The sequence below is a fragment of the Tenrec ecaudatus genome, chromosome 1, assembly GCF_050624435.1.
Source record: "Tenrec ecaudatus isolate mTenEca1 chromosome 1, mTenEca1.hap1, whole genome shotgun sequence".
Classification (NCBI taxonomy): domain Eukaryota; kingdom Metazoa; phylum Chordata; class Mammalia; order Afrosoricida; family Tenrecidae; genus Tenrec; species Tenrec ecaudatus.
The window spans coordinates 308921555-308943430 of record NC_134530.1 but is presented as its reverse complement, the minus strand read 5'-3'; the positions used below and the strand labels follow the sequence as shown (position 1 = coordinate 308943430).

Sequence of the window (21876 nt, the reverse complement as noted above, 5' to 3'; positions counted from 1 at the left end):
TCCCCCATCTCCCCTCTTCCCATCATCCCTTTCTTCCTCCCCATCTTTCCATTCCTACTTGCCCTACCTCCAAGCCGCTCACTCTTTCAAGCGCTCTTAAACCATTCTGTTTATTCTCTGCAGGCTCTTTCTTTCTGCTCCCCGCTCCCCCACCCCCACCCCTGTCAGTGTCCTCTGCTTTCAGCCTCCCTTTTGTGATGGGCCCTTCAAATGTCAGGGCCCAGCAGGAGGGGGTGAATTGTTAAGCAGGACCCCCTAGTGCTCTGGTTCCTGTTCTCTCTGGCTTACCTACCTCTAGTTCTGCACAGAGAAGTGGGGGATGCACTTGGATGGGAGGAGTGGGGGGCGGGGCGGGGCGCACGCAGAAAGATGCATTTGCATAATATAGCATTGAGAAAGGTCTCTGGGGGGAGAGTTTATTCCTATGCCTGTGAATTCCTTCCCAGCCACCAAAGTTTGGAGCATACACATATAAGTATATAATGACAGGCTGGGGTGATGGAGGGAAGATGGGACTGGGGATGTCTGAGGAGGAGCTGGAAACGCAGGGGCGGGGAAGGATGAACTAGGGGACTTCACACAGTGTTTGGAAAACTGGGATGAAAAGACAATGGAATTTTTTCACAAGCTTTTTGAAGCCCGTCATCTATATTAACACCGAAGGAGGTGTGCACAAGACAGGATAGAGATTAGGTGCCAGGTGGTAGAAAGAGGAGGGTGTCTAACAAAGGAGGAGCAGGACGTCATAGGAAGAAGACAGTGGAACAATGGGGGTTCAGCAGAGAGAGAGGGAGAACCCACTGCAGGCACGGCTAAGAGTGGGAGCTGCAGGGAAGGGAGGGCTCTCTTGACAGCCCGCTCTCCTCGTTCAGTGTGACCCAGGCCAAGCCACCAAGTACCTGTATGAACTGCTCTACAATGACCCCATCAAGATCATCCTCATGCCTGGCTGTAGCTCTGTCTCCACCCTGGTGGCCGAGGCTGCCAGGATGTGGAATCTTATCGTGGTAAGTAGAGCCCATCACCAGAACGTGGGGTGGGGTGGGGGGCGTTCCCTTGGGTGGCTGTTCGGAAGGAGGTGAGGGGGTTGAGGAAGTGGACTTAGGAGGACCGAGCTTCAGAGTCCTGTGCTGCCTCTGTAGCAGCAGTGGTCTGCCGAGGCTGCCCGGGATCACCTCGCTCTTCATCAGCAGGGCTTGAAGTCACATCAGGAGAAAGCTTCCTGCGGAAGGGATCCGTGGGCTTTTTGAGAATCATTTTTCCAGGGACACGAGTGGGGAGGTGGGGAGACAGAAAACTAGAATCAAGAGAGGGGTAGAGGAGCCCTGAGCCGCCACGTGCGCTCCGTGAAGACCACCCCGTGCCGCTCCCCTCAGCTGTCCTACGGCTCAAGCTCGCCAGCCCTGTCCAACCGGCAGCGTTTCCCCACCTTCTTCCGAACCCACCCGTCGGCCACGCTCCACAACCCGACTCGGGTGAAGCTCTTCGAGAAGTGGGGCTGGAAGAAGATCGCCACCATCCAGCAGACGACCGAGGTCTTCACTTCGGTGAGCAGGGGCGGTGTGGGGGTCTTTCTGCTCAAACGCTGTGGAGTGGGACCTGGCCTAGCATCCGTGTTCTGGGGGCAGGATGCTTCATTGAGAGCGCCTCGTGCCTGGCTGAGCACGTGTCCTCTCTGACGCTGGAGGAACAACTTGGTGCACTTTCCTGATCCTCTTCGGCGTCTTGGGGTGCTTGATTTTCCTTTTTCTGTCCAATATGCTGTCCTCCAGACAGATACACTCCAGAGTGACTCACTTCTATGACAGCAGGTCCACTCCACAGTTGAGGCAAGAGACAGGAGGGAGGGACTCTGATAAGGGGCCCAGGAAGGTAGCAAATCCCAAAGACCCAGAGACAGAGGAGTGGGGCGGGGGGCCGGCTGCTTGCGGGTGGGAGCGGGGAGGGGTAGTATGGGTGGGAACCGAGGGAATGAGCTATGGAAATGGATGTGGGAGGGAGAGAAATGAGTGCACACGTGTCTGATTGTTCAAGATGCTGACAGGTAGGGGAGGTTGGTGGCGTGATAGGGAGGGGAGTTTTGTGGAGGTGGCGAGTGGAAAGCTATGAACTGACACTGGAAGAAGGAGTCAAGCCCTGAGAAAGGTTGCCTTGAATTCACCTACAGCCCTCGTGGTGATAGTGGTTACATGCGGTTCTCGAGGTAGGCAGTTCGAAACCACCAGCACATCTTAGGGAGAAAGACAAGGCAGTCTACTCCCGGAAAGCACTCCAGTTTGGAAACCCACAGGGGCAGTTCTGTGCTGTCCTGTAGGATCACGGTGGGTCGGCATCTACTTGATGGCCGTGTTTGGTGAGTTGAGACCTGGCCATCTGCTTACCGAGAGCTCACAGCCATTGAAAATCACCCTTTGGCACGATTGGGTTGCTGGGATGGCCACTGTTTGTTGTCGTGGTGCTTTGGGGTTGTTGATTTTTAATAAGAAGGCAGTCAGTTCCTTCCCTTTTATTGTCTCTCTTTGGCTTTGCCTGTGGGGTCATTCTTTGCCCTTGGTCCACTCTCTCTCAGTGCCACAGGGCAACCTTCTGGTCTGTGGGTCTGACTCCTGAGCTCCATTGCATCTTGTCCCTGCCTCCGATTGCTCTTCCTCTGTACTTTCCCTTCCCTTCATTGCTGTTTGAGGTGCTGAGAATGGGATGGGTGGGTGACTTTCTGAACATAACCCCTGAGCAAGGCGGGGCTTACTAGAAACCCCACTGCCAAGACACAGCGTAAGCCTCCCAATGCTTCTCAAGTGCTTCCCCCCAAAGGACAGAAGTTCAGGAACAGTCTGAACAGTTACTTCTTTGCCCCAAATATTCCACCCCAGTTTGCATCTCTGGCCTCACCTGCATGTGCCCCACGTTTCTCCCTCTCACCTCTCATTTCCCTCAAGACTCTGGACGACCTAGAGGAGCGAGTGAAGGAGGCTGGGATCGAGATTACCTTCCGTCAGAGCTTCTTCTCAGACCCAGCTGTGCCCGTCAAGAACCTCAAGGTGCGACGGTGGATGGTGGGCTCAGCCTGCCAGTGGGTGGGGAGGGCAGGCTTTGGTTCTGCGAGGTAGAGGTGCCTGCTAGGCAAGATCAGCCCCCTCTTCTAGTTGACATGTATCCGGGACCTGTTGAACAGAACCCTGCCCTGAGCTTCTTGGGACAGGAAATCAAAGAGGGAGATGTGCTTCCTGACCCCTCAGGCTTTCCCAGACCCCTCCTTCTCAGGGACTCCGTTTCTCTCTCCATCCCGCAGCGTCAGGATGCGAGAATCATCGTGGGACTTTTCTATGAGACGGAAGCCCGCAAAGTGTTTTGTGAGGTGGGGTGGAGTTAGACTCCGAGGAGGGAGGGGAACTGGGTGGGACCTTGACCTTGGGTTTCCCATGGGGGGCTCTTCCCTGCATGCATGCTTAGTTAGGGTGGTGACAAATGTTTGACTATGAGGTGACCATTGAGATGGTGTCCCTGTCTGGCGTTGACGTCACCCTCCGCTTCTAAATGAGGACTTCCTCCAGAGCCCATTGCCCTACCGCTTTGTGTTTCCCAATGAGCCTCTGAGCACCTTCTTTCCTGACTGGCTGGGTGGGCCACCCAGAAATGAAGGCGCTTGGGCTTGGGAGGACCTTGGAAGGGGCGCTGTCCCAGCCTTCCTCACCCCTCCAGCATTGGAAATTTCCCCTTTTATCCCTGTTGTTTAATTGCATTCCCAAGAGGCCGAGTAGCAGGAAACGAAGTTAAACCCATTAAAGGAAAACCACCCCCGGCAGCCCCGTCCTTCTCTCGCCTTAGGTGTACAAGGAGCGGCTCTTTGGGAAGAAGTATGTCTGGTTCCTCATTGGGTGGTACGCTGACAACTGGTTCAAGACCTATGACCCGTCCATCAACTGCACGGTGGATGAGATGACCGAGGCAGTGGAGGGCCACATCACCACTGAGATCGTCATGCTGAACCCTGACAACACGCGAAGTATCTCCAACATGGTGAGCGATTGGGACCTCAGGCTGGGCTGGTGGAGGGGCGCCCGTGAGCCCGGCTGGGGAGGAGAACAGGTATGAAGGTTTGGCAGTACAGGAGGGAAAAGTGTCCTAAAATAGTTTGCTTTGTGTTTTGAGTGAATTCCCACTCTAGTATGGCTTCTTTGGGCAGCAGAGAGAGCGAATGGAGAATGGTTTGTTCGGGAGGCTCCTGATAAGTGGAAGGGCTGTTGCCATGGGAACGAGGAGCAGTTGGTGAGAAATGAAGTGAGGGCGAGGTGTGCATGATAATACAGACGCTTGGCTACGCAAGCGCACCTTTACAGGATGCTGTTCCGGGGCACAGATGCGTGTGTTTGTCCCAGCGATGCGTGTTAGCGCTGCTTCAGGGTTGTTTAATAGCTGTTCCCGATTCGTACACTGTTTGCTTAGATCCTGGTGCTTTTGTGATGATTCACCTCAGGATGTTAGAAGTGGCAGGGATTTCTCAACACACTCAGTCCCCAAGAACTGGCTGGTGACAGATCAGGGAGACTCCTGATTTGGGAGACGTGGGGCAGCCCTGCAGGTGAGGAAGGCCTGAGGGTGGGCAGAAGGGGCTCCTTTCCGGGCCAGCCAGGCCTTATGTGAGCTTCATAGGGTATCTGCCTATGAAACTAACTTATCCTCTAGGTCTGTGGCCCCTGCTTGGGAGATGGTGGAGGGGACAATAGGTTAATAACGACAACGTCTCTGAGTAGCTTATTATTAAAAATGGAAGCAGCGCTTGCTTTGGAGACCCTGGCTGGTGCGAGTGGTACAAGTGCTCCTTTGTGAGCCAAAGAGTGAGCAGTTTGAACACACTCAGAGGCAGCGTGGAAAGCCATCTGAGGAAGTTCTGCTCTGCTCACCCGGGACTGTCACATGTCAGAATGGACTCAAGTGCACCCAACAGCATTCATCCTTGATGTAATAAGGACACACACACACACACACACACAATGCTTATATATGCACACATACATGTATACACATGTCTATACATATACATATGATAGGAACACACACATATATGTGTATGTTCAGAGATCCACACGACTGTATTCTGGTACAGATTTGTCAGTTCCATTTTTTAAAGCAGGTCACTGAGACGCAGAGACCTTTAGTGGCCTGCTCCAGGTTATGCCATTCGGCTATAAGTTGGCTCCAGTTTGAATCCAAGTCCAAACCACTCTGACCCATTATACTTCTGGAAATTGGGACGGCTGGGTCAAGGGCCTCCTTTGTATTTGCTGGCACTGTGTAGCCAAGGGCAATTTTTGAGCAAGGGGCAAATGAAGACTCGGGAGGTGTGTTCTGTCAGTGGGCTGGGGTGGTGGAGGAGGAGGGCGGGGAGGGCCAGTTGTCATGTGGTCTTGGATTGGGCACGATGTCTTGGGACAGTTTAAAGACACTATGTTTAAAGTATCTTGACTGAAAAATATTAACCAAAAAGATGTTGTAATGTCACAGCTCTGTTGAGCATCCTTGGGGACCTGGTGAAGGAATGGAGCTGGTAGCTGAAGCCAGAGAGGCGAATTGGTGCTTTGAGCCTGGGATCTGCCAATTGTGGATTCTGCGCCACAGGCAGCAGGGGCCTGGTTGTGAGTGTAGACACAGTGTATGTTTTGGAGGAAGTGAGGAGGTGGAGAAGTTGGAGAGTCCCTTTCTGGCTGCTGGAGAAAGCTGGTCCCTGCTTCCAGAGTGACAGTCTAAAGGGTCTGGAGGAGAAGCCAAGCTTTTCCACAGGGGAGAGACAACCTTGACAATGGCCAGACAGACCCAAGAGAAGTAGATCGGGGCAAAGGGTTAGACCTTGAAGACAGAGATTACAAAAGAAGTAGAGAGTTTCTCCCTTGAATGAGTTCCTTAAGCATGACCTTGTCCATAGATCCATGGGTCTCAAACCAGCTTCCATCAGAACCACTTGGAAGGGTTCTTACTATAACACAGATTGCCATGCCTCTTCCTAGAAGCTGTTACCTGAGGATCTGTACTTCCAGCAAGTTCTCCAGGGTGCTGAAACTGCTGGTTAGGGGATCCCACTTTAAGAGCTACTTGTTTAAAACCGTGGTCTTCAACAGGGGAGTGATTTTGCCACTCCTGCCATCAACCATTTGCACTGGCACAGCAGCTTAAGCACAGGGCTGCTAGCTCTCCAGTCAGCAGTTCAAATTCACCAGCCACTCTGTGAGAGAAAGATGAGGCAATCGGTTCTCATAAAGATTTCAGACGCCAATGCCCTTAGGAGTAGTTCTGTGCTGTCCTCTAGACTCCTTATGAATTGATTCAAGGCCAGTGGGTTTTGGGGTTTCAAAGATCTTTTAGGCTGGAAACGGACGAGACAAATATTACTGCTATGTAAAGGGTAGAGGCCAGGGATACTGCTAACATTCTATAGCCCTAGGATGGTACTCACAGCCTGGAAATATCCAACTCAAAATGTCAGTAGTACTGGGGTTGAGGAGCCCTGGAGTAGGGGAAGAGTCTTTAGGGACTAGATAGAGAAATGGAGAATGAATTAAGATGGTTTCAGAAAGATGATAGCGCTCAGCAACAGGGCTAGGGAAGGCGGAGGGCTGAGGATGATGTTGTGCGCAGACTCTGGTTTAGAGCAAAAGTCCCATCCAGCCGGCATGCAATAAAACCACAGAGCTACCTCATGGCTGGGCTTCCCTTTGGACGGACAAAGATAACCAGAGAGGGCTGCTAAAAATTAAGGGCATACATTTGCATTCTGTTAATTCACCCTCTTCGTCTCTATGCAACACAGACGTGTAATTGTCCGGGTTTCCTTAAGCCGTGTAAGGACTTTTCCTTTGAAAATCGACAGCTTGGCCTTTTTCTGAATCAACTTGGAGCTAAACCAAACTCATTGCCATGGAGTCGCTTTCAAAGCATAGTGACCTGATTGGCTAAAGTAGAATGACTACCCCTTTAGGGACGAAGTAGCCTCATCTTTCTCCCACAGAGTGGCTGGCGGGTTTGAACCACTGACCTTGCAGTTTCCAACTCAATGCAAAACCATCAGGTCTCCCAGAGGAAAAGATTTCTTTTGAATACCACCTGCCCTGGAGCCCTGGTGATATCCTGGTTATGAGTTGGGCTGCTAACTGCCAGTTCCGAAGCTTGAGACAACCAACTCTTCTTCAGGAGCAAGAATGGACTTTCTACTCCCACATAAAGAGCTACAGTCTCGAAGCGAACAATGGGGGCAGTGTTACCCTGTTCTATCAGCTCAGTGTGACTCTCTGTGGGAGCAGAGTTTGGTTTGGGTCCTGGGAGGGAGGAGAGTGGTGCCCCCTCGTGGCCAGGTGTGTTAATAGTTGGTAGTGACCAGGTGTGTTAATGGTGGGAATCAGTAAATGAGGATTTGGCGACAGAGACCCTCTGATCAGATTAATCCCTTCCCATCTGCGTCATTTTCTTGTGAGCTCTTGACTTTGGACTGAAGGTTGGACAGACCGGGTGCCCAAAGGACCATTCAGAACACCTTGGCCAACCTCCTGGCTGCTGAGCAGGTGTTCCTAGAGTATATGTAAAGTGTGGTGCTAGGTTTTCTAAGATTGAATCTCACCTCTGCCACACACTAGCAGTATTACTTTAACTCAGCTACCTCATTTTCCGGTCTGTGCCTCAGTTCCCTAATCTGTAAAATGGAGATAACTTGAAGGGAATTTCAAAAAGTTTGTGGGAAAATCCCATGATCTTTTAATTCCATTTTTTTAGGATAATTAAAAAAATAGATTTATTGGCACAGACTTCACATACCAAAAGATTGAATTGTTCAAGCATATTGAGATTTGAGCAATCATCATCAGAATAAATTTCAGAACTCCACAAACTTTTGAAAGTTCCACTGTAGTAGTACTGACCTCATTGGGTTGCCCGAGGATTAAATATGCTGATTTGTGGAACTTTCAAAACATGCGGCATATAGTAAGGACAATAGAAGCGTTATCGCTTACTGTTATTCTCCCATGTAGGGAGAGGAGATGGTAGGAAAACATTTCAGCAAAAAACCTAAAAGAACTTGGCAATGTGGAAAGTCGAAAGTGACTCCCAGGTTTCAAGTTCATGTGCTGGGGAGTGTCGGAGTTGAGGAAAAAGCCAGCTTCATCTTGGGTATTTTGAACTCGAGGTGCCTGACCAGATAACGTAAAGGCCGGAGAGTCAGGCAGAGAGACACGGCTTGAGATATTGGGCTGGGGTTATAGATCAGAGGCTCCCTCAGCAAAGTGAAGTGCAGAGGTGGGGCTAGGCCTGAGAGAAAATGTAACCATCAGTAGCCACTACTTCCTGGATGTTCTTGCTTCGTTCTTATAAGAGCTGCTTAAGGTAGTCAGTGTTCTTCCCGTCTTAAACCCATAATGAGCAATGAGACTTCATACCTTGTTTGGGATTATGTAACAGGTAGTAGATGAGTTAGACTATGAAGCCGTCTATCCATGCAGTCCACCCATGGGCGTTTTGTTTTGTTTTGCACGCAGTCTGGCCATAGCACTGTATGCTAAGGATTCAGAGAGGAGTGAAACCTGGTCCCACTGCACCACCCAGGTGTCCCAGTGCACCACCTTGCTGATGTCTTTCCCCTCCCCCCTCATCCCTGTTCCGATCCAGAAAGGGAAATGAAAGAACATGGGAACAGAGGATTTTATTTATTATTTCTTCATCTTTCTTCACCCTTCCCTAGAATATGTGTGTGCAAACATTCCACATCCAAAGAGTGTCATGTGTCTCATGTCCCTGTACACTGCTTCTACCTTGCCAAGACATGCCACTGAGCCTTTCCTCTCGGGAGGCTTGGAGGGAAAATAGAATTTCCCCCATGAGATAAATAGTTCTCTGAGGCTAAGCAATGTACCTATGGTTATTTGGCTAAAAGGTTAGTTATTTTGGCAAATGTAGAAATTCAGGTCTCTTGACCTATTTCCTGGCAAAATTGACAGGCACTACTACCATTCTTTTTAGGAGCCCTGGTAGCATTGTGGATTACATGGTGGGCTGCTAACCACAAGATTAGCGGTTCAAAACCACCAGCCACCCCAGAGGAGAAAGATGAGGCTTTCTGTCCCTGTAAAGAGTGATCGTCTAGGAAACCCACAGGGGCAGTTCTACTCTGTCTTACAGGGTCTCTTTGTAAGAATGAACCTGATGGCAGCGAGCTGAGAAAGTACCATTATTTTTAGCTTTCTGGGGATAGAAGTTGGAGGGCTAGGGGTGCAGGGCTGGATCTGCATGATGGACTTTAAGAATGTGAATGTTAATTCTGAAGTCCCCACTCTCCACTGAAAATCCTCTAGGAAGCAGTAGACTGAAATCACACCACGATGACACAGGAGGTGTGAGACTCCTGGGAGCGTGTGAGGAGACTGTGGCTTTATCCTTTTAGGGGGGGGGTGTGGGGGGTGTTTCGGGATTGGAAGAGCTGTTGGTCCCGAGTTAACTCCCTGGAGGAAATCTAGAGAGGATCAGTTGAATATCAAAGCGCTTCGTGGACACGTCAGGGTCTCTTCCTCTGTTCTGTCTCTACTTTCCAAGAGGTGGCCCGTGAGCCCCCTTTGTTGCCTTCTGAGGCATTAGGGAGGCAGATGTTATGCTGGTCTGTCCAGGGTGTTTAATTATTAAGCTTCTCTGTTAGTAGTTCTGAGCCAGCAGCCAGTTAGTCTCTGCTCCAGCCTAGTAGCTTCCAACCTAAGACAAACATGTGGCTATCATTCAGATTTTAAATGCGTGGATGGTCAGCCTGACAGAACTCATAGGAGTTTTCCACGCAAATTAGTATTGGAGCTGGGTGGGGAAGGAAGCTGGAATCACACAGAAACTCCTGCCCCTTCCTCCCTCCAAACGTCTCCTCCCGTTGCCTCTTTCCAGACATCCCAGGAGTTTCTGGAGAAACTGACTAAGCGGCTCAAGAGACACCCGGAGGAGACAGGAGGCTTCCAGGAGGCCCCGCTGGCTTACGATGCTATCTGGGCCTTGGCGCTGGCTCTGAACAAGACATCCGGAGGCGGTGGCCGCTCGGGGGTGCGCCTGGAGGACTTCAATTACAACAACCAGACCATCACTGACCAAATCTATCGGGCAATGAACTCCTCCTCCTTCGAGGGTGTCTCTGTGAGTTACAGAAACTTTTTACCTGGCTTTCTCCTCCCATAAGGGGACCTAATGTTATAATGGGTTGTGGGCTGAGCTGCTAACCCCAAAGTCTCCAGTTCAAATCCACCAGCCTCTCTGAGAGAGAAAGATGAGACTGTTGACTCTCATCCCTAGGGAGTAGCTCTACTCTGTTCTCTCGTGTTGCTATGAGTCGGGATCGGTGGTTGGTTTGGTCGGCCCATAGAAGGAGTTCTGGTGGTACTGTGGGTTAGGTGTTGATCTGTTGACCACAAAGTCAGCAGCTCAAACCACCAGGTGCTCCCAGGGAAAAAGATGAGGCTTTCTGCTCCCATGAGGATTTTTAAAAATTTTATTATTTTTTTTTCCCATGAGGATTTATAGTCTCAGAAACCCCTGTACAGGGTCAGTGTAAATTGGATGGACTCAGTGGCAGTGGGTTGGTTGGGTTTTGGGTTTTGATCTTCTGAGAGAGAGAGAGAGAAAGAGAGAGAGAGAGAGAGAGAGAGAGAGAGAGATTGAGTCCCTTGGGAAACTTCTCCTGGAGACATGCCATCTTTGTTTCCCTTCTGTAATAATCAGTTTCAGGCCAGGAGATAGGAACCCCAAACCAGAAAGCTCCTACCAAAGTCTAAAAGGAAGAAACCCCAAATCCAGGATATGATCGTTTCCACCTCTTTGCTCATTTCTGTGTGAACTAGGCCAGATACTTAGGATTCAGACAAGAATCACCGAGTTCTCAGAGAAGAAACGGTCTGACAGGCCATCTCCTTATTCCTTTGTAAAAGTAGGGAAATGAGTGCCCTGAAGGATTTCGTGAGTTTGCTCCGGTCAAACAGCCGGGGGCCAGGTCTCCTGGCGCATCACCTGGGGATTTTTGCCTAGTCCGATCTGCCTGAGGAGGCCTCTTTTCAGGAGAGTAACCTTTCTGAAATCTGGGCTGTAGGCATCTGGGGTATGTCCTATATGCAGGCTATTGCCATAAATAGCATCCATTCAGAGGCTCAATTACATCAAAAACATAAGGATTGAAAGAGTCCCTGATGTTCTCTTTTCTCTCGCTTGCTTTTTATCCACATTGCCTTCCGCCGCACGTCTGCCTCCCTCAGGGCCATGTGGTGTTTGATGCCAGCGGCTCTCGGATGGCTTGGACACTTATTGAACAGCTACAGGGTGAGTGTGGGGGCAGGAGGGGGCGGGGAGGGCAGGGGGCTCAGCTGGGCCTGGAATAAGACCCATGTCGGTCAGGAGCACCCCCAGAGACTTCACAGCCTTGCCTTGCTGCCTCCTCCCCTTCTTTCCCAGCTGTCTTCGTCAAGCTTTCCAGTAACCGGGCGGGGGTGTATGTTGTTCAGTGCTCCTGATGCATTCTGGGAAACAGGAGCTTCTGTGATGGGGGTGCTGTGCGAACACCGCATGAAGACCCACTTCTGGTGGTTCTTGTTGCTGCTGGAGCTGCGGGCAGAAGCCCCGCCACTCCACCTGCCTGAGCATTGGGGCTCCACAGTCCTCGATGTGGTCACCTAGCTGCTGGACAAAGCCCAAGAGCCTGAGCCCAGAGCGATGTCCTCTGGGTTCACCTGCCTGTGGCCCATCCCAACCTGTTTCCAATGCAGCAAGACTTTGGGTTTGGGGTCTTGAAAAACATTGGAGGGAAATAATAAACAAAGGATGAGCTGTTTTCCCCTTCGCCATCAGCCACACAGAAAGTCCCATGGGACCATGGATCGTTGTCATTGACCTATCTATCCCTGTACTGAAAAGCTTGGGTATGGGTGCGCTCTCTTAAGTCCAGCGGTTGTGTTCTTGAAAATGAGCATGCAGATTGGAACCGCATTCGCTGTCTCCCCCAGGGAATCCTCTCGTCGTTGTCTAGCGCCACTGGGACAGAAATAGCCCGGTGTGAGGAGTCCTGGTGGTACCAGGGGTTATGCGCTGGGGTGCCTACGGCAGGGTCAGCAGTTCCAACCCACCAGATGCTCTGTGGGGCAAAGACGGATGCTTTCTGCTCCTGTAAAGATTTACAAGTTCAGAAACCCACCTGGGCAGTTTTGCGCTGTCCTGTTTGGTCTCTGAGGGCCGAGACTTTGGGGGGAGCTTTCAAGAGCGGGCTTTTATTTTCTCACAGTCCCGAAGGCTGAACGTCAGAATCAGGGTATTGGCCATGCCAGTTTCTTTTCTTCCTTGTTGGTAACCCCGAAAGTCCCTTGGTTATCCACATGAGACATCTGCCTTCCCCAGGATGCACTTGCTTTGGGGTCTAAAACTTTTTGTGATTCAGAAGAGGTTAGGTTTGGGACGTAGCTTAATCCTGACTTGGGTTACACCCACGGGGACAGGCATACCTCATTTTAGTGCCCTTTGAAGGTATTGTACAAATTAACTATTCACAGCAGCGCTGGCATGTTTTGTTTTTTAAATTTATATATTAGAAGGTCATGTTATTGGGATCATGCTGGAAGAGCTTTTATAACAATCCATACATCCATTGTGTCAAATAGATTTGTACAAGTGTTGCCATCATTATTTTCTAAACTTTTACTTTCTATTTGAGCCCTTGGGATCAGCTCCTCTTTTTTCCCTCTCCTGCTCCCACCCTTGTGCCTCTGATAAAAATGTAAATTATTATTATTTTCATACACTGATTGCTGTCTCCCTTCCCCCATGGTTTCTGTTGTTCGTCCCCTGGGGTGGGGGGGGTTGGTGGTGGATATGTGTAGATAGATCATTGTGATTGGGTCCCTCTTCCTCCCTTCCCCCCCACCCCACCTTCCCCCTACTCTCATGGTATCGTTACTCTCATGCCTGTTCCTGGATTCCGTGTGTCATGAGCTCTTATCTCATACTTGTACCTGTGCACATGCTCCCATATAGCCTGAAGTGAAAGACAGGTCTGGGGTCATGAGGAAGCCTCAAGGAGCTAGAGGAATGGTGTGTGTTTCATCAGTGCTACATTGTGCCTTGGTTGACTCATCTCTTCCTTGTGGCCCTTCTGTGAGGGATTTCCCATTGTCTACAGATGGGTTTTGGGTCTCTGCTCCAAGCCCCCTTGTTCTCAACAATATGGTTTTGTTTGTTTGTTTTTGGTCTTCTGATACTTGTCACCTGTTCCTGCGGATACCTCATGATCACACAGGCTGGTGTGCTTCTTCCATGTGGGCTTGCTGCTTTTCTGCTAGATGGCCACTTGTTTACCTTCAAGTCTTTAAGACCCCAGATGTTATACCTTTCGGCACCATCTTCTTTCTTCACCACATTTGCTTATGCACCCATCTTATCTTCAGCGATTGTGCCAGTTGTTAGAACATGGTGTTCTTGCGGGCAACGCGGTCTTGTGTTGAGTCCATTGGTACAATTTTTTCCCAACAGCATGTGGTCACTTTGCCTCCCTGTGTCACGTTTTGGGAATTCTCACAGTTTTAAACTCATATCAACAGCATATAGTGCAAGCAGAACTTTCTGACACATTGGAAATTTTTTAAAAATGTGTGTGTGACTCCCTTTCTTGCAATGATTATTGCGGTGATCTGCAATCTAACCCACGGTATGTCTCAGGTGTGCTTCTGCAGGAGTGAGCTCTGTCACACAGTTTGGAAGACTCAATTCCATCTGTACTGGTGTTCATTTTGATTCCGGAAATTTCTCTTTGGTTGGATTGGGTGGAAAGCTTAATGACTTATTAAAGCATACGAATAGAGTCAAGAAAACTTGAATTTTGTCTGCAGGGAATCCACTGCGTTTTCTTTTTTTCTTTCTTAAAAATCATTTTATTGGGGCTCATCCAATTCTTATCACAATCCATCATCCATCCATTGTGGCAAGCACATTTGTACATGTGTTGCCATCATCATTCTCAAAACATTTGCTTTCTACTTGAGCCCTTGGTATCAGCTCCTCATTTTCCCCCACCCTCCCTGCTCCCCCCTCCCTTGATAATTTATAAATTACTATTATTTTGTCATATCTTACACTGTCCGGCCTCTCCCTTCACTCAATTTTCTGTTGTCCCTCCCCCAGGGAGGAGGTTATATGTAGATCCTTGTAATTGGTTCCCGTGTCTTCTTGCTATATACATAACAACTTCTAAGTCATTAATCGTACATATGGTTTGTCATTTCTGGGTTGAGTTTTCTTCAAAGTGATTATGCTGTATGCATTTGAAAAACTTTTATGAGTTAACGTTTCAGCTCCAACCCCACTTGTGGCCTATTATCTGGCCAAGAGAGCCAGTTCTTGGCCTCCTCTGAAAAGTTCCTGTCTTCCCTTCTCCGCACCTCCCACATCGTCTCAGCTGGTCTTTGTGTGTAGAACAAGAGGAAATGGACTGAAGCCACGGGGGTAGCCGTGCTTTCTAAGGAAAAGTTAGGGTAACTAGGATCGCTCAGTTCTGGAGCAGAAAACTCTTGGGAGTGCCTGAATTTTCCCTTGGTGGGTCTTTGTAAGGAATCCAAGGAATTAGAACCCATGCCAACGGAAGCAATGTTTCCAAAAATAAAGATGAGCGCTACTGGGAAGATAGGGCCTGTGATTCTCTGTCTATCGTGAGGCGCAGCCGAAGCAGAAATATGCTGGAGCCTTACCGACCAGAGTCAATGTGAGAGACATCTTGCAGGGAGAGGTGTGAGGTAGGGGGACGGGTGGCAGACATTGCATCCTCCCAGAAGGAGCTGAAATACCTAAGATACTCTTTTTCATTTGCGTTGCCATGGGAACCACGTGACATTGCTTTTCAGGAAGGTTGGTGATTCACACTACCCCTCGGAGGTCCCACCAAGCATCCTTCAGGGGCTCAGGTGAAGGTAAATGAGACATGGCGTAGGTCAGGGGCTTTCAGGAAATCGGCACTCCCCTGGTCACTCCTTCTGTTGTCTTCCCCCCCAGGTGGCAGCTATAAGAAGATTGGTTACTATGACAGCACAAAGGACTACCTCTCCTGGACCAGAATGGATAAGTGGATCGGTCAGTGCATCCGTTACAATGTTCTGCTCCTCCCCCCCACCTCCCCTGTACAACCCAGCAAAAGGGACATCCATTTCAATCCATTTGGTGGGGCTGTGGTGGGGGGGGGGTATCATGAGGTTGACATGGGGCAGGAGCTGGATTAAAAGAGGGTGAATGGAACTCCCCAGACCTGGGTAGGGGAGGCTAGTGTTTTCAGAGACAACAGGCGGCTGGTAGCCATGTGTTATTAAAAATAATACATTGCTGGGGTAACGGGATTGGTGGGAGGCGGGTGGAGTGGGAATGGAAACTCCATTTGAATTTCCCAGATGGTTTTCCTGGTGTCTTAGTGTGTCTGAAGCAGCTACTTCAAGCCCAGAGCAGCCTCTTTGTCTCTGTCAGGAAAGCAGTTGCCTAGGTTACGGGGGCCTTGCAAGGCCTCACCCAATCACCTTGTGCTAAGAGGTTCCTTTTGCTAAGGAAGTGTCCCGGGCTGTTCCATGTGTCCCTTACTTGGTGGATTGAGTCACGGGGAAGAGACTGAACATCGGTGAGAGGAAGGGCCTGCACCCACACTGTCATCCCTGGGTGGCATGAGCCATTAAGCACCAAGCTTTTAACCGAAAGATTGACTAGCTGAGGAAACTCAAAGGCACCTTGAAAGAGAGCGAGGGCAGTTTGATGTATGCAAAATCAACCATGGAGAGCCCTGTGGGTGTAGCCCTACTCGGACACACACGGGGTTTCTGTGAGTCACAGCCGACCCCGTGGCATGGGGGTTCCTTCACTGTATCTCAAAAAGGATGAGGGGTGGGAGCGCGGGGGCAGTAGCCATCTTCTCAGCACCTCTGGGGTGGGAATCCTTTTTTAAATCACTGGAATTTAGGGCAGTGTTCTGCGCTGCTATAAATGCTGCCTGGCCTAAATTATACTTTTTTTTTTAGTGAAGCAAATTGAAATTAATTTCCCCCCACCCCCAACACACACCTTTTTTTCCCCCCAAACAACTCTTCAATAAATTGGTGTTTCCTTTTTAAAAAAAATTTTTTTTTGTGTGTTTCCTATTAGTAGCAACAGAAAACACTTTTGGAAAGAATCTTGCCGTGCCAGCAGATTAGTTTATTTTGTCTCCTTTTTGGGGGGATCCACTGTTAAGAGGCCAGACTTGATACTTTAAGACCGTGAAGCTCTATGAGTCTATATGGTTTTCTTCCATTTGCTCAAAGAAAGGACGCATACTGACAGACAAGCCAACAAACAAAATCCTCTACAACGTTAATGACACACTTCAGCTTTTCCCAACCTGTGGCAAGCACGTTTCCTCCCTCTGTCATGCACCTCATCTCTGGCTGATTCATAGGAGCCTCCGTGACACTGAGCAGGCCACCCACACCCGGCCCGCCCAGGGGGACACGAGCTCATGACTGTTGAGTCAAGAATGACGATGCCGGTTCATTGCCATGCCCTTCACTACGCCTCCCTCCCCTGTCCTCATCCCTTTGTCCTCCTTCCTTCCTTCTTTCTCCTCCTTCCCCTGTGCTATGCAGGAGGGTCGCCCCCAGCGGACCAGACCCTGGTCATCAAGACCTTCCGCTTCCTGTCACAAAAACTCTTTATCTCCGTCTCGGTTCTCTCCAGCCTGGGCATTGTCCTAGCTGTTGTCTGTCTGTCCTTTAACATCTACAACTCCCACGTCCGGTAAGTGTCTCTTCTGGCTTGTCTGCTGCCCCAAGAGATGATCGTGCCCCTTGAAATTGCCTTCAAAGTAGAGATGAAAGAGAGAAAGGGGGGGGGTGCACAATGACAAAAACCTTGAGTAACTCCTAAGACCGTATTTCATGAAGCTGTTCATCCTGACATATTGCTTATCTTTGACCCGTGGAGATAGAGTAGTAGAGGGAATTCCTGTAGAACCCCATGTCTGCTCCCAGACAGCTAACAGAGCATTGGTGGGGTGGGGGGGGGGGTAGCGAGGAGGAGTCCCATTGGGACCAAGTAAGAGCGTGGTGCTGATGGCTGAGTGCCGGACTGTGGACTGAAAGGTGGGTGTTTCAATCCACCTGGAGGGGGTGGGGCCTGGGAAGCAAGGCCCGGCAAGCTGTTTTGAAGGGTCGAAGTCTGGGAAGCCATGTGGCGTGCAGTTGTGTTTTGCACACACGGGTCATTATGAGATGGATCAGCTTGATGACAATGAACATCAAGAAATCCCCGGGCTCTAAGTTGCATGCATGCTCTGTGTGTGTTGGGGGGGTGGGGGGGGCTGTCCTGGCTGCTGGGAAGCCCTCTGCAGCTCACCTCCTGGGGCGCTGGCATTGGGCTTAGGCCGGTGTGTGGCACAGGGAGAGCCAAGCCTCCTTGGGCAAGAGTCAAGCCCTGCTGGTGCTCCGTCTCCTACATCCAGATACATCCAGAATTCCCAGCCCAACCTGAACAACCTGACTGCTGTGGGCTGCTCCCTGGCGCTAGCTGCTGTCTTTCCCCTGGGGCTGGATGGTTACCACATTGGGAGAAGCCATTTCCCCTTCGTCTGTCAGGTGAGGAGAGGGAAGAGGTGGGATACCTGCCCTGACCGACGGCTCCCTGTTTTTCCGATGCTTGTCCCCATTTCTTCCTCCCGAGCATCACTCCTCTGCTCCCTGCCAGGCTGTGTCCCTTTGCCCCTGGGCCTGTGGACCTTGTTCATGCCGTAGGCCAGCTGTCAGTTCCACCGTTGCCATGCTATGCCTTCCAGAGAAGGCAGGGGGGGGGGGGCATTGGAAAGAGATCCCCGAACAATGGTGGCTTGTCTGTGGTGTCGGGGACACACCAGAGCTGCAGGCTTCCTGTAGGAGCTGGGGTTGAAGGACAGAGGGAAACGGACAGCGGTGGGAGTTGCAGGGAAGGGCCTCTGGGATGCTGGGGACTGGGGGTGGTGGGGAAAGGCTGGCTCCTGGGCACAGTGGTGATATCTGTCTGGCTCTCCATTACGCTTGTGGGAAGGAAACGCATACTCTTTCCCCTGCATCTAGCCCTCCTCCCGCCCACTCTGTCTTCTGCCTTCACCATACCTCGGTGCCCGTGCTGTTTGCACATGCGTGCATGTACTCCTGTTCGGCGGGAGTGGTCCTGAGGGCTGGGTGTTGGGGGAGAGACAGATGATACCTGCAGCGTGGTCTGGGAGGTGCCTGTGTCCAGTCTGCACCGGAGTAATGAAGAGACAGCACCTTAGTCAGTAGCCAGGTGACTCCACCCCGGAGGTATCATTTGACTCTCAAAGGAGCAGAAACCCACAGGAGAGGATCATGGGAGAGTGAGCAGTGGAGCCGGCCTGGCAGGTGGAGGCTGCAGTGGGTCAGGGTGGTGGAGGCCGAGGCATGAACGTCTTGTGCGGTAGGCGATGAGGAGCAAGCAGAGGCATCTGGCAATTAACACCAGGACGTTTGCACAAGCTCACCTGGTAGAAGATGGTTGGGAGGAGTTGTTGAAGGTTGAGACACCATCTCTTTGGGCTGCCTAGTCCCCGATGGCTCCCTACTGTGTCCTGCCTGCTTGGTCATCTGCCCAGACTCCACTACAGCCCAGCCCTTCTCTGCTATAGGCCCGCCTCTGGCTCCTGGGCCTGGGCTTCAGTCTGGGCTACGGCTCCATGTTCACCAAAATCTGGTGGGTCCACACCGTCTTCACAAAGAAGGAGGAAAAGAAGGAGTGGAGAAAGGTGAGCCCCCCCCTCCCCCCCCGCCTCAGCCTCGAAGCTCCTGGGGCTGACTTAGGTTGCTGTGCTCAGAAGGCTGCCCCCTGATGTGCGTGTTGCTCATGTGTTTGCCAAGACGTTGGAGCCCTGGAAGCTGTATGCCACGGTGGGCCTGCTGGTGGGCATGGACGTCCTCACACTTGCCATCTGGCAGATTGTGGATCCCCTGCATCGGACCATTGAGGTGCTGGACTTGGGAGGCTGAGCAGACCCCACTGGGGGGTTGGGGGCGTGGAAGTGGCAGGGGTTGTGAACTAACACGAGAGTGCTCCTTTCTAACTTCTGTACCCGAGCAGCTCTTTCCCTCCTCCCTCCCTTCCTTCCTTCCTTCCTTCCTTCCTTCCTTCCTTCCTTCCTTCCTTCCTTCCTTCCTTCCGGGAGGGGGCCTATAAACCACTGAGTTCATTGCAAGAGAAGATGGATGTGGTAGGGATCTGGGAAAGATGCCTAGGATGTATCCAGATACCTTGGAGAGTGGGGACGAGGCCCTCACAGGGTGCTCCTCACCAAAGTGCTCCAGTTCTCCGTATGGAGAGGTTCGTGGCAGGGAGGGGCAGTGTGAACAACCACAGAGTTGGGGCGGGTGGACAAGAAGGACAGTCATCTTCCCCCTGGCTCTGTTTCTCCCGTAGACTTTTGGCAAGGAAGAGCCAAAGGAGGACATTGATGTTTCTATTCTGCCCCAGCTGGAGCACTGCAGCTCCAAGAAGATGAACACCTGGCTTGGTGTGTGGGATCGGGATGGGGGGGTGGGGAGGGGAAGGCTGGGAGGGCTCCTTGGTGCAGCCAAGGCAGGGAGGGGGAGGGAGAAGGGAAAGGAGATGGAGACTTAGGTGAACTCCGTTTGATGGCCTCCTTTTTTGGTGTTGTGTAGATCTTTGCTTAGACTTGGGAGAGAGTTCGCTGGTGAGGTGTGCGGGGTCCAGATCAGAGAGGAAGCAGAACTTTATGTTCAGCAGGACTGGTGGGAATGACCCCATCCGGATCCCCCAACCTGATGCTAGGTCATTCTGGTCAGCTCCCCGAAGAACCCTGGGGTTGCAAGGTCGTGGGTTTAGGCGCTCTTTGTTTTGACCTGTGGCTGCCAATGACAGTGCTACCTTCAGCCTGGAAAGCCATTTTCCCACCTGGAGGGTAAAGTGGGTGAGACTGGGCGGGTCAACAGGGTAACCCATCTCCAGCTGATCAATAGCCCCTTGCCTGCCTGAAAGCAGCGCATAGACATCTTGTCCCAGTGTGAAAGCTGGGTCATAATCTGAGAAGGAAGCGAGGAGGCCTTGGGTAGCCTGGGTGGATATCGTGGTCGAGGTGGGGGACAAAATGCAGGGAGGGATGTGCTAGGTCAGAGGGACGGGATTAGAGAAGAAGTCCTCCTTTCCGCGGTGGGGCTATCACAAGAAGTGATGGTAGGTGAAGTGCAAAGAGAGAGGACTTGAGCGAAGGAGCCAGGAGATCCTATGGTACCGTGTAACCCTTTCCTGCTTGCCTAGGCATTTTCTATGGTTACAAGGGGCTGCTGCTGCTGCTGGGCATCTTTCTTGCTTATGAGACCAAGAGCGTGTCCACTGAGAAGATCAATGACCATCGCGCGGTGGGCATGGCCATCTACAATGTGGCGGTGAGCTGCCTGAACGCCTAGCCTTTCTGGCCTTATGGGCTGACGACAAGCACATGAGCTGGGCTGGGGAGACTCAGGAGATACACGATCGGTTCCAGGAAAGTCTGGGGACGTCCTTACTGTCTTGGATTGCAAAGCATTTGAAAGACGCTACTACATTCATCCTCCTGCAGCCACCCAGTGTGGTAGACGTTAGTATACCCACTCTGTGGATGAGGAAACTGAATACTGAGGCCACCTGCTGTCCATGGTCCACAGGCCGGGATCTGACCGGAGGCTTTCTGCCTGTTTGTTTCTTTGCTCAACTCTCTCCAGGGAGTGTCGAGACCCCTAAATCTTTGGTGACCCTGCCTTGAGGGAGGGGTTGACCTAGCTAGTGTTGAGCACTGATTTGGGACATTTTATATGGGATTCTTTCCCATCTCGAGTTGATTCTGAACTTGGATCCTTTACCAATGAAATGACCACCCAGAAACTGCCCCCCAGATCCTTTCCTGGGGGAAGAAATCCCCGCATTGTGTCCGCGCCGGTGGACCTGAGCCTTCTCCAAACGCTCGTTCCCTCCAGGTGCTGTGCCTCATCACCGCCCCCGTGACCATGATTCTGTCCAGCCAGCAGGACGCAGCCTTTGCCTTCGCCTCCCTGGCGATCGTCTTCTCCTCCTACATTACTCTGGTTGTGCTCTTTGTGCCTAAGGTGAGACCCCGGGGGAACTGCCCTCTCCAGTCCCATGTCTGCGTTGCCTCTTTTTCCCAAAACTCCGTTCCTCTGTCCGCTCGTTCTCCGCCTTCCTTTCTTTTGGGTCCAGCTTGCCCCTCTGGTTTTCACCAACCCAAAGGCGGCTCATTGATGGCAGCGCTGCTGTTCAGCAGCTGCCCTATGCCCCCCCCCCCAACAATTGCCTCAGATGCGCAGGTTGATCACTCGAGGGGAGTGGCAGTCCGAGGCGCAGGACACCATGAAGACCGGCTCCTCGACCAACAACAACGAGGAGGAGAAGTCCCGGCTGCTGGAGAAAGAGAACCGTGAACTGGAAAAGATCATTGCCGAGGTGCGGGGGTGCAGGCGAGGTCCGGTGGCGGAGGGCCCGGTGGGTCCCATTGCCTGAAGCAAAGGCTGAGCTAGGAGTGCAGCCTGCTCCTGCATGATTCATTGAGAAGGGAGGTCCGGGGTCTTGGGCGCAGACCCATAAAGAGGGGAGTAGAATAGGAAAAGGGGCGATGCCGGGAAGAGTTGGTCTCAGATAAAATCTAGTGTTATCCTGATGTGGGGCACAAGTGGGGGCTCTGGACCCTGATTGTACCACGGATGCAACTTCTGCACAAGGGAGGCTGGTCTCAAGCCGGCACGGGGCGGGCAGTAGGTGTATGCACTTAGTGTAGCAACTAACTCCCACGGCAGGTGGGTGGTGGGTAATCTGGGTGGGCACTGCCATGTCTGC

At 51.4% G+C, this 21876-nt stretch overlaps 1 protein-coding gene across 1 annotated transcript in view; it reads left to right on the top strand.

The window, feature by feature from the left end:
• The window catches only part of GABBR1 (gamma-aminobutyric acid type B receptor subunit 1), a 31451-nt gene that overhangs the window by 7892 nt on the left and 1683 nt on the right, over positions 1 to 21876 (top strand). Inside the window, exons 7-22 of the mRNA XM_075532741.1 lie at positions 873 to 1007; positions 1377 to 1547; positions 2937 to 3038; positions 3290 to 3355; positions 3826 to 4017; positions 9904 to 10146; positions 11256 to 11319; positions 15028 to 15105; positions 16635 to 16785; positions 17489 to 17621; positions 18665 to 18781; positions 18894 to 19001; positions 19450 to 19543; positions 20308 to 20435; positions 21003 to 21131; positions 21343 to 21486. Of these exons, the coding sequence (XP_075388856.1) occupies positions 873 to 1007; positions 1377 to 1547; positions 2937 to 3038; positions 3290 to 3355; positions 3826 to 4017; positions 9904 to 10146; positions 11256 to 11319; positions 15028 to 15105; positions 16635 to 16785; positions 17489 to 17621; positions 18665 to 18781; positions 18894 to 19001; positions 19450 to 19543; positions 20308 to 20435; positions 21003 to 21131; positions 21343 to 21486 (2055 nt within the window). The remainder of the gene's footprint in view (positions 1 to 872; positions 1008 to 1376; positions 1548 to 2936; positions 3039 to 3289; positions 3356 to 3825; positions 4018 to 9903; positions 10147 to 11255; positions 11320 to 15027; positions 15106 to 16634; positions 16786 to 17488; positions 17622 to 18664; positions 18782 to 18893; positions 19002 to 19449; positions 19544 to 20307; positions 20436 to 21002; positions 21132 to 21342; positions 21487 to 21876) is intronic.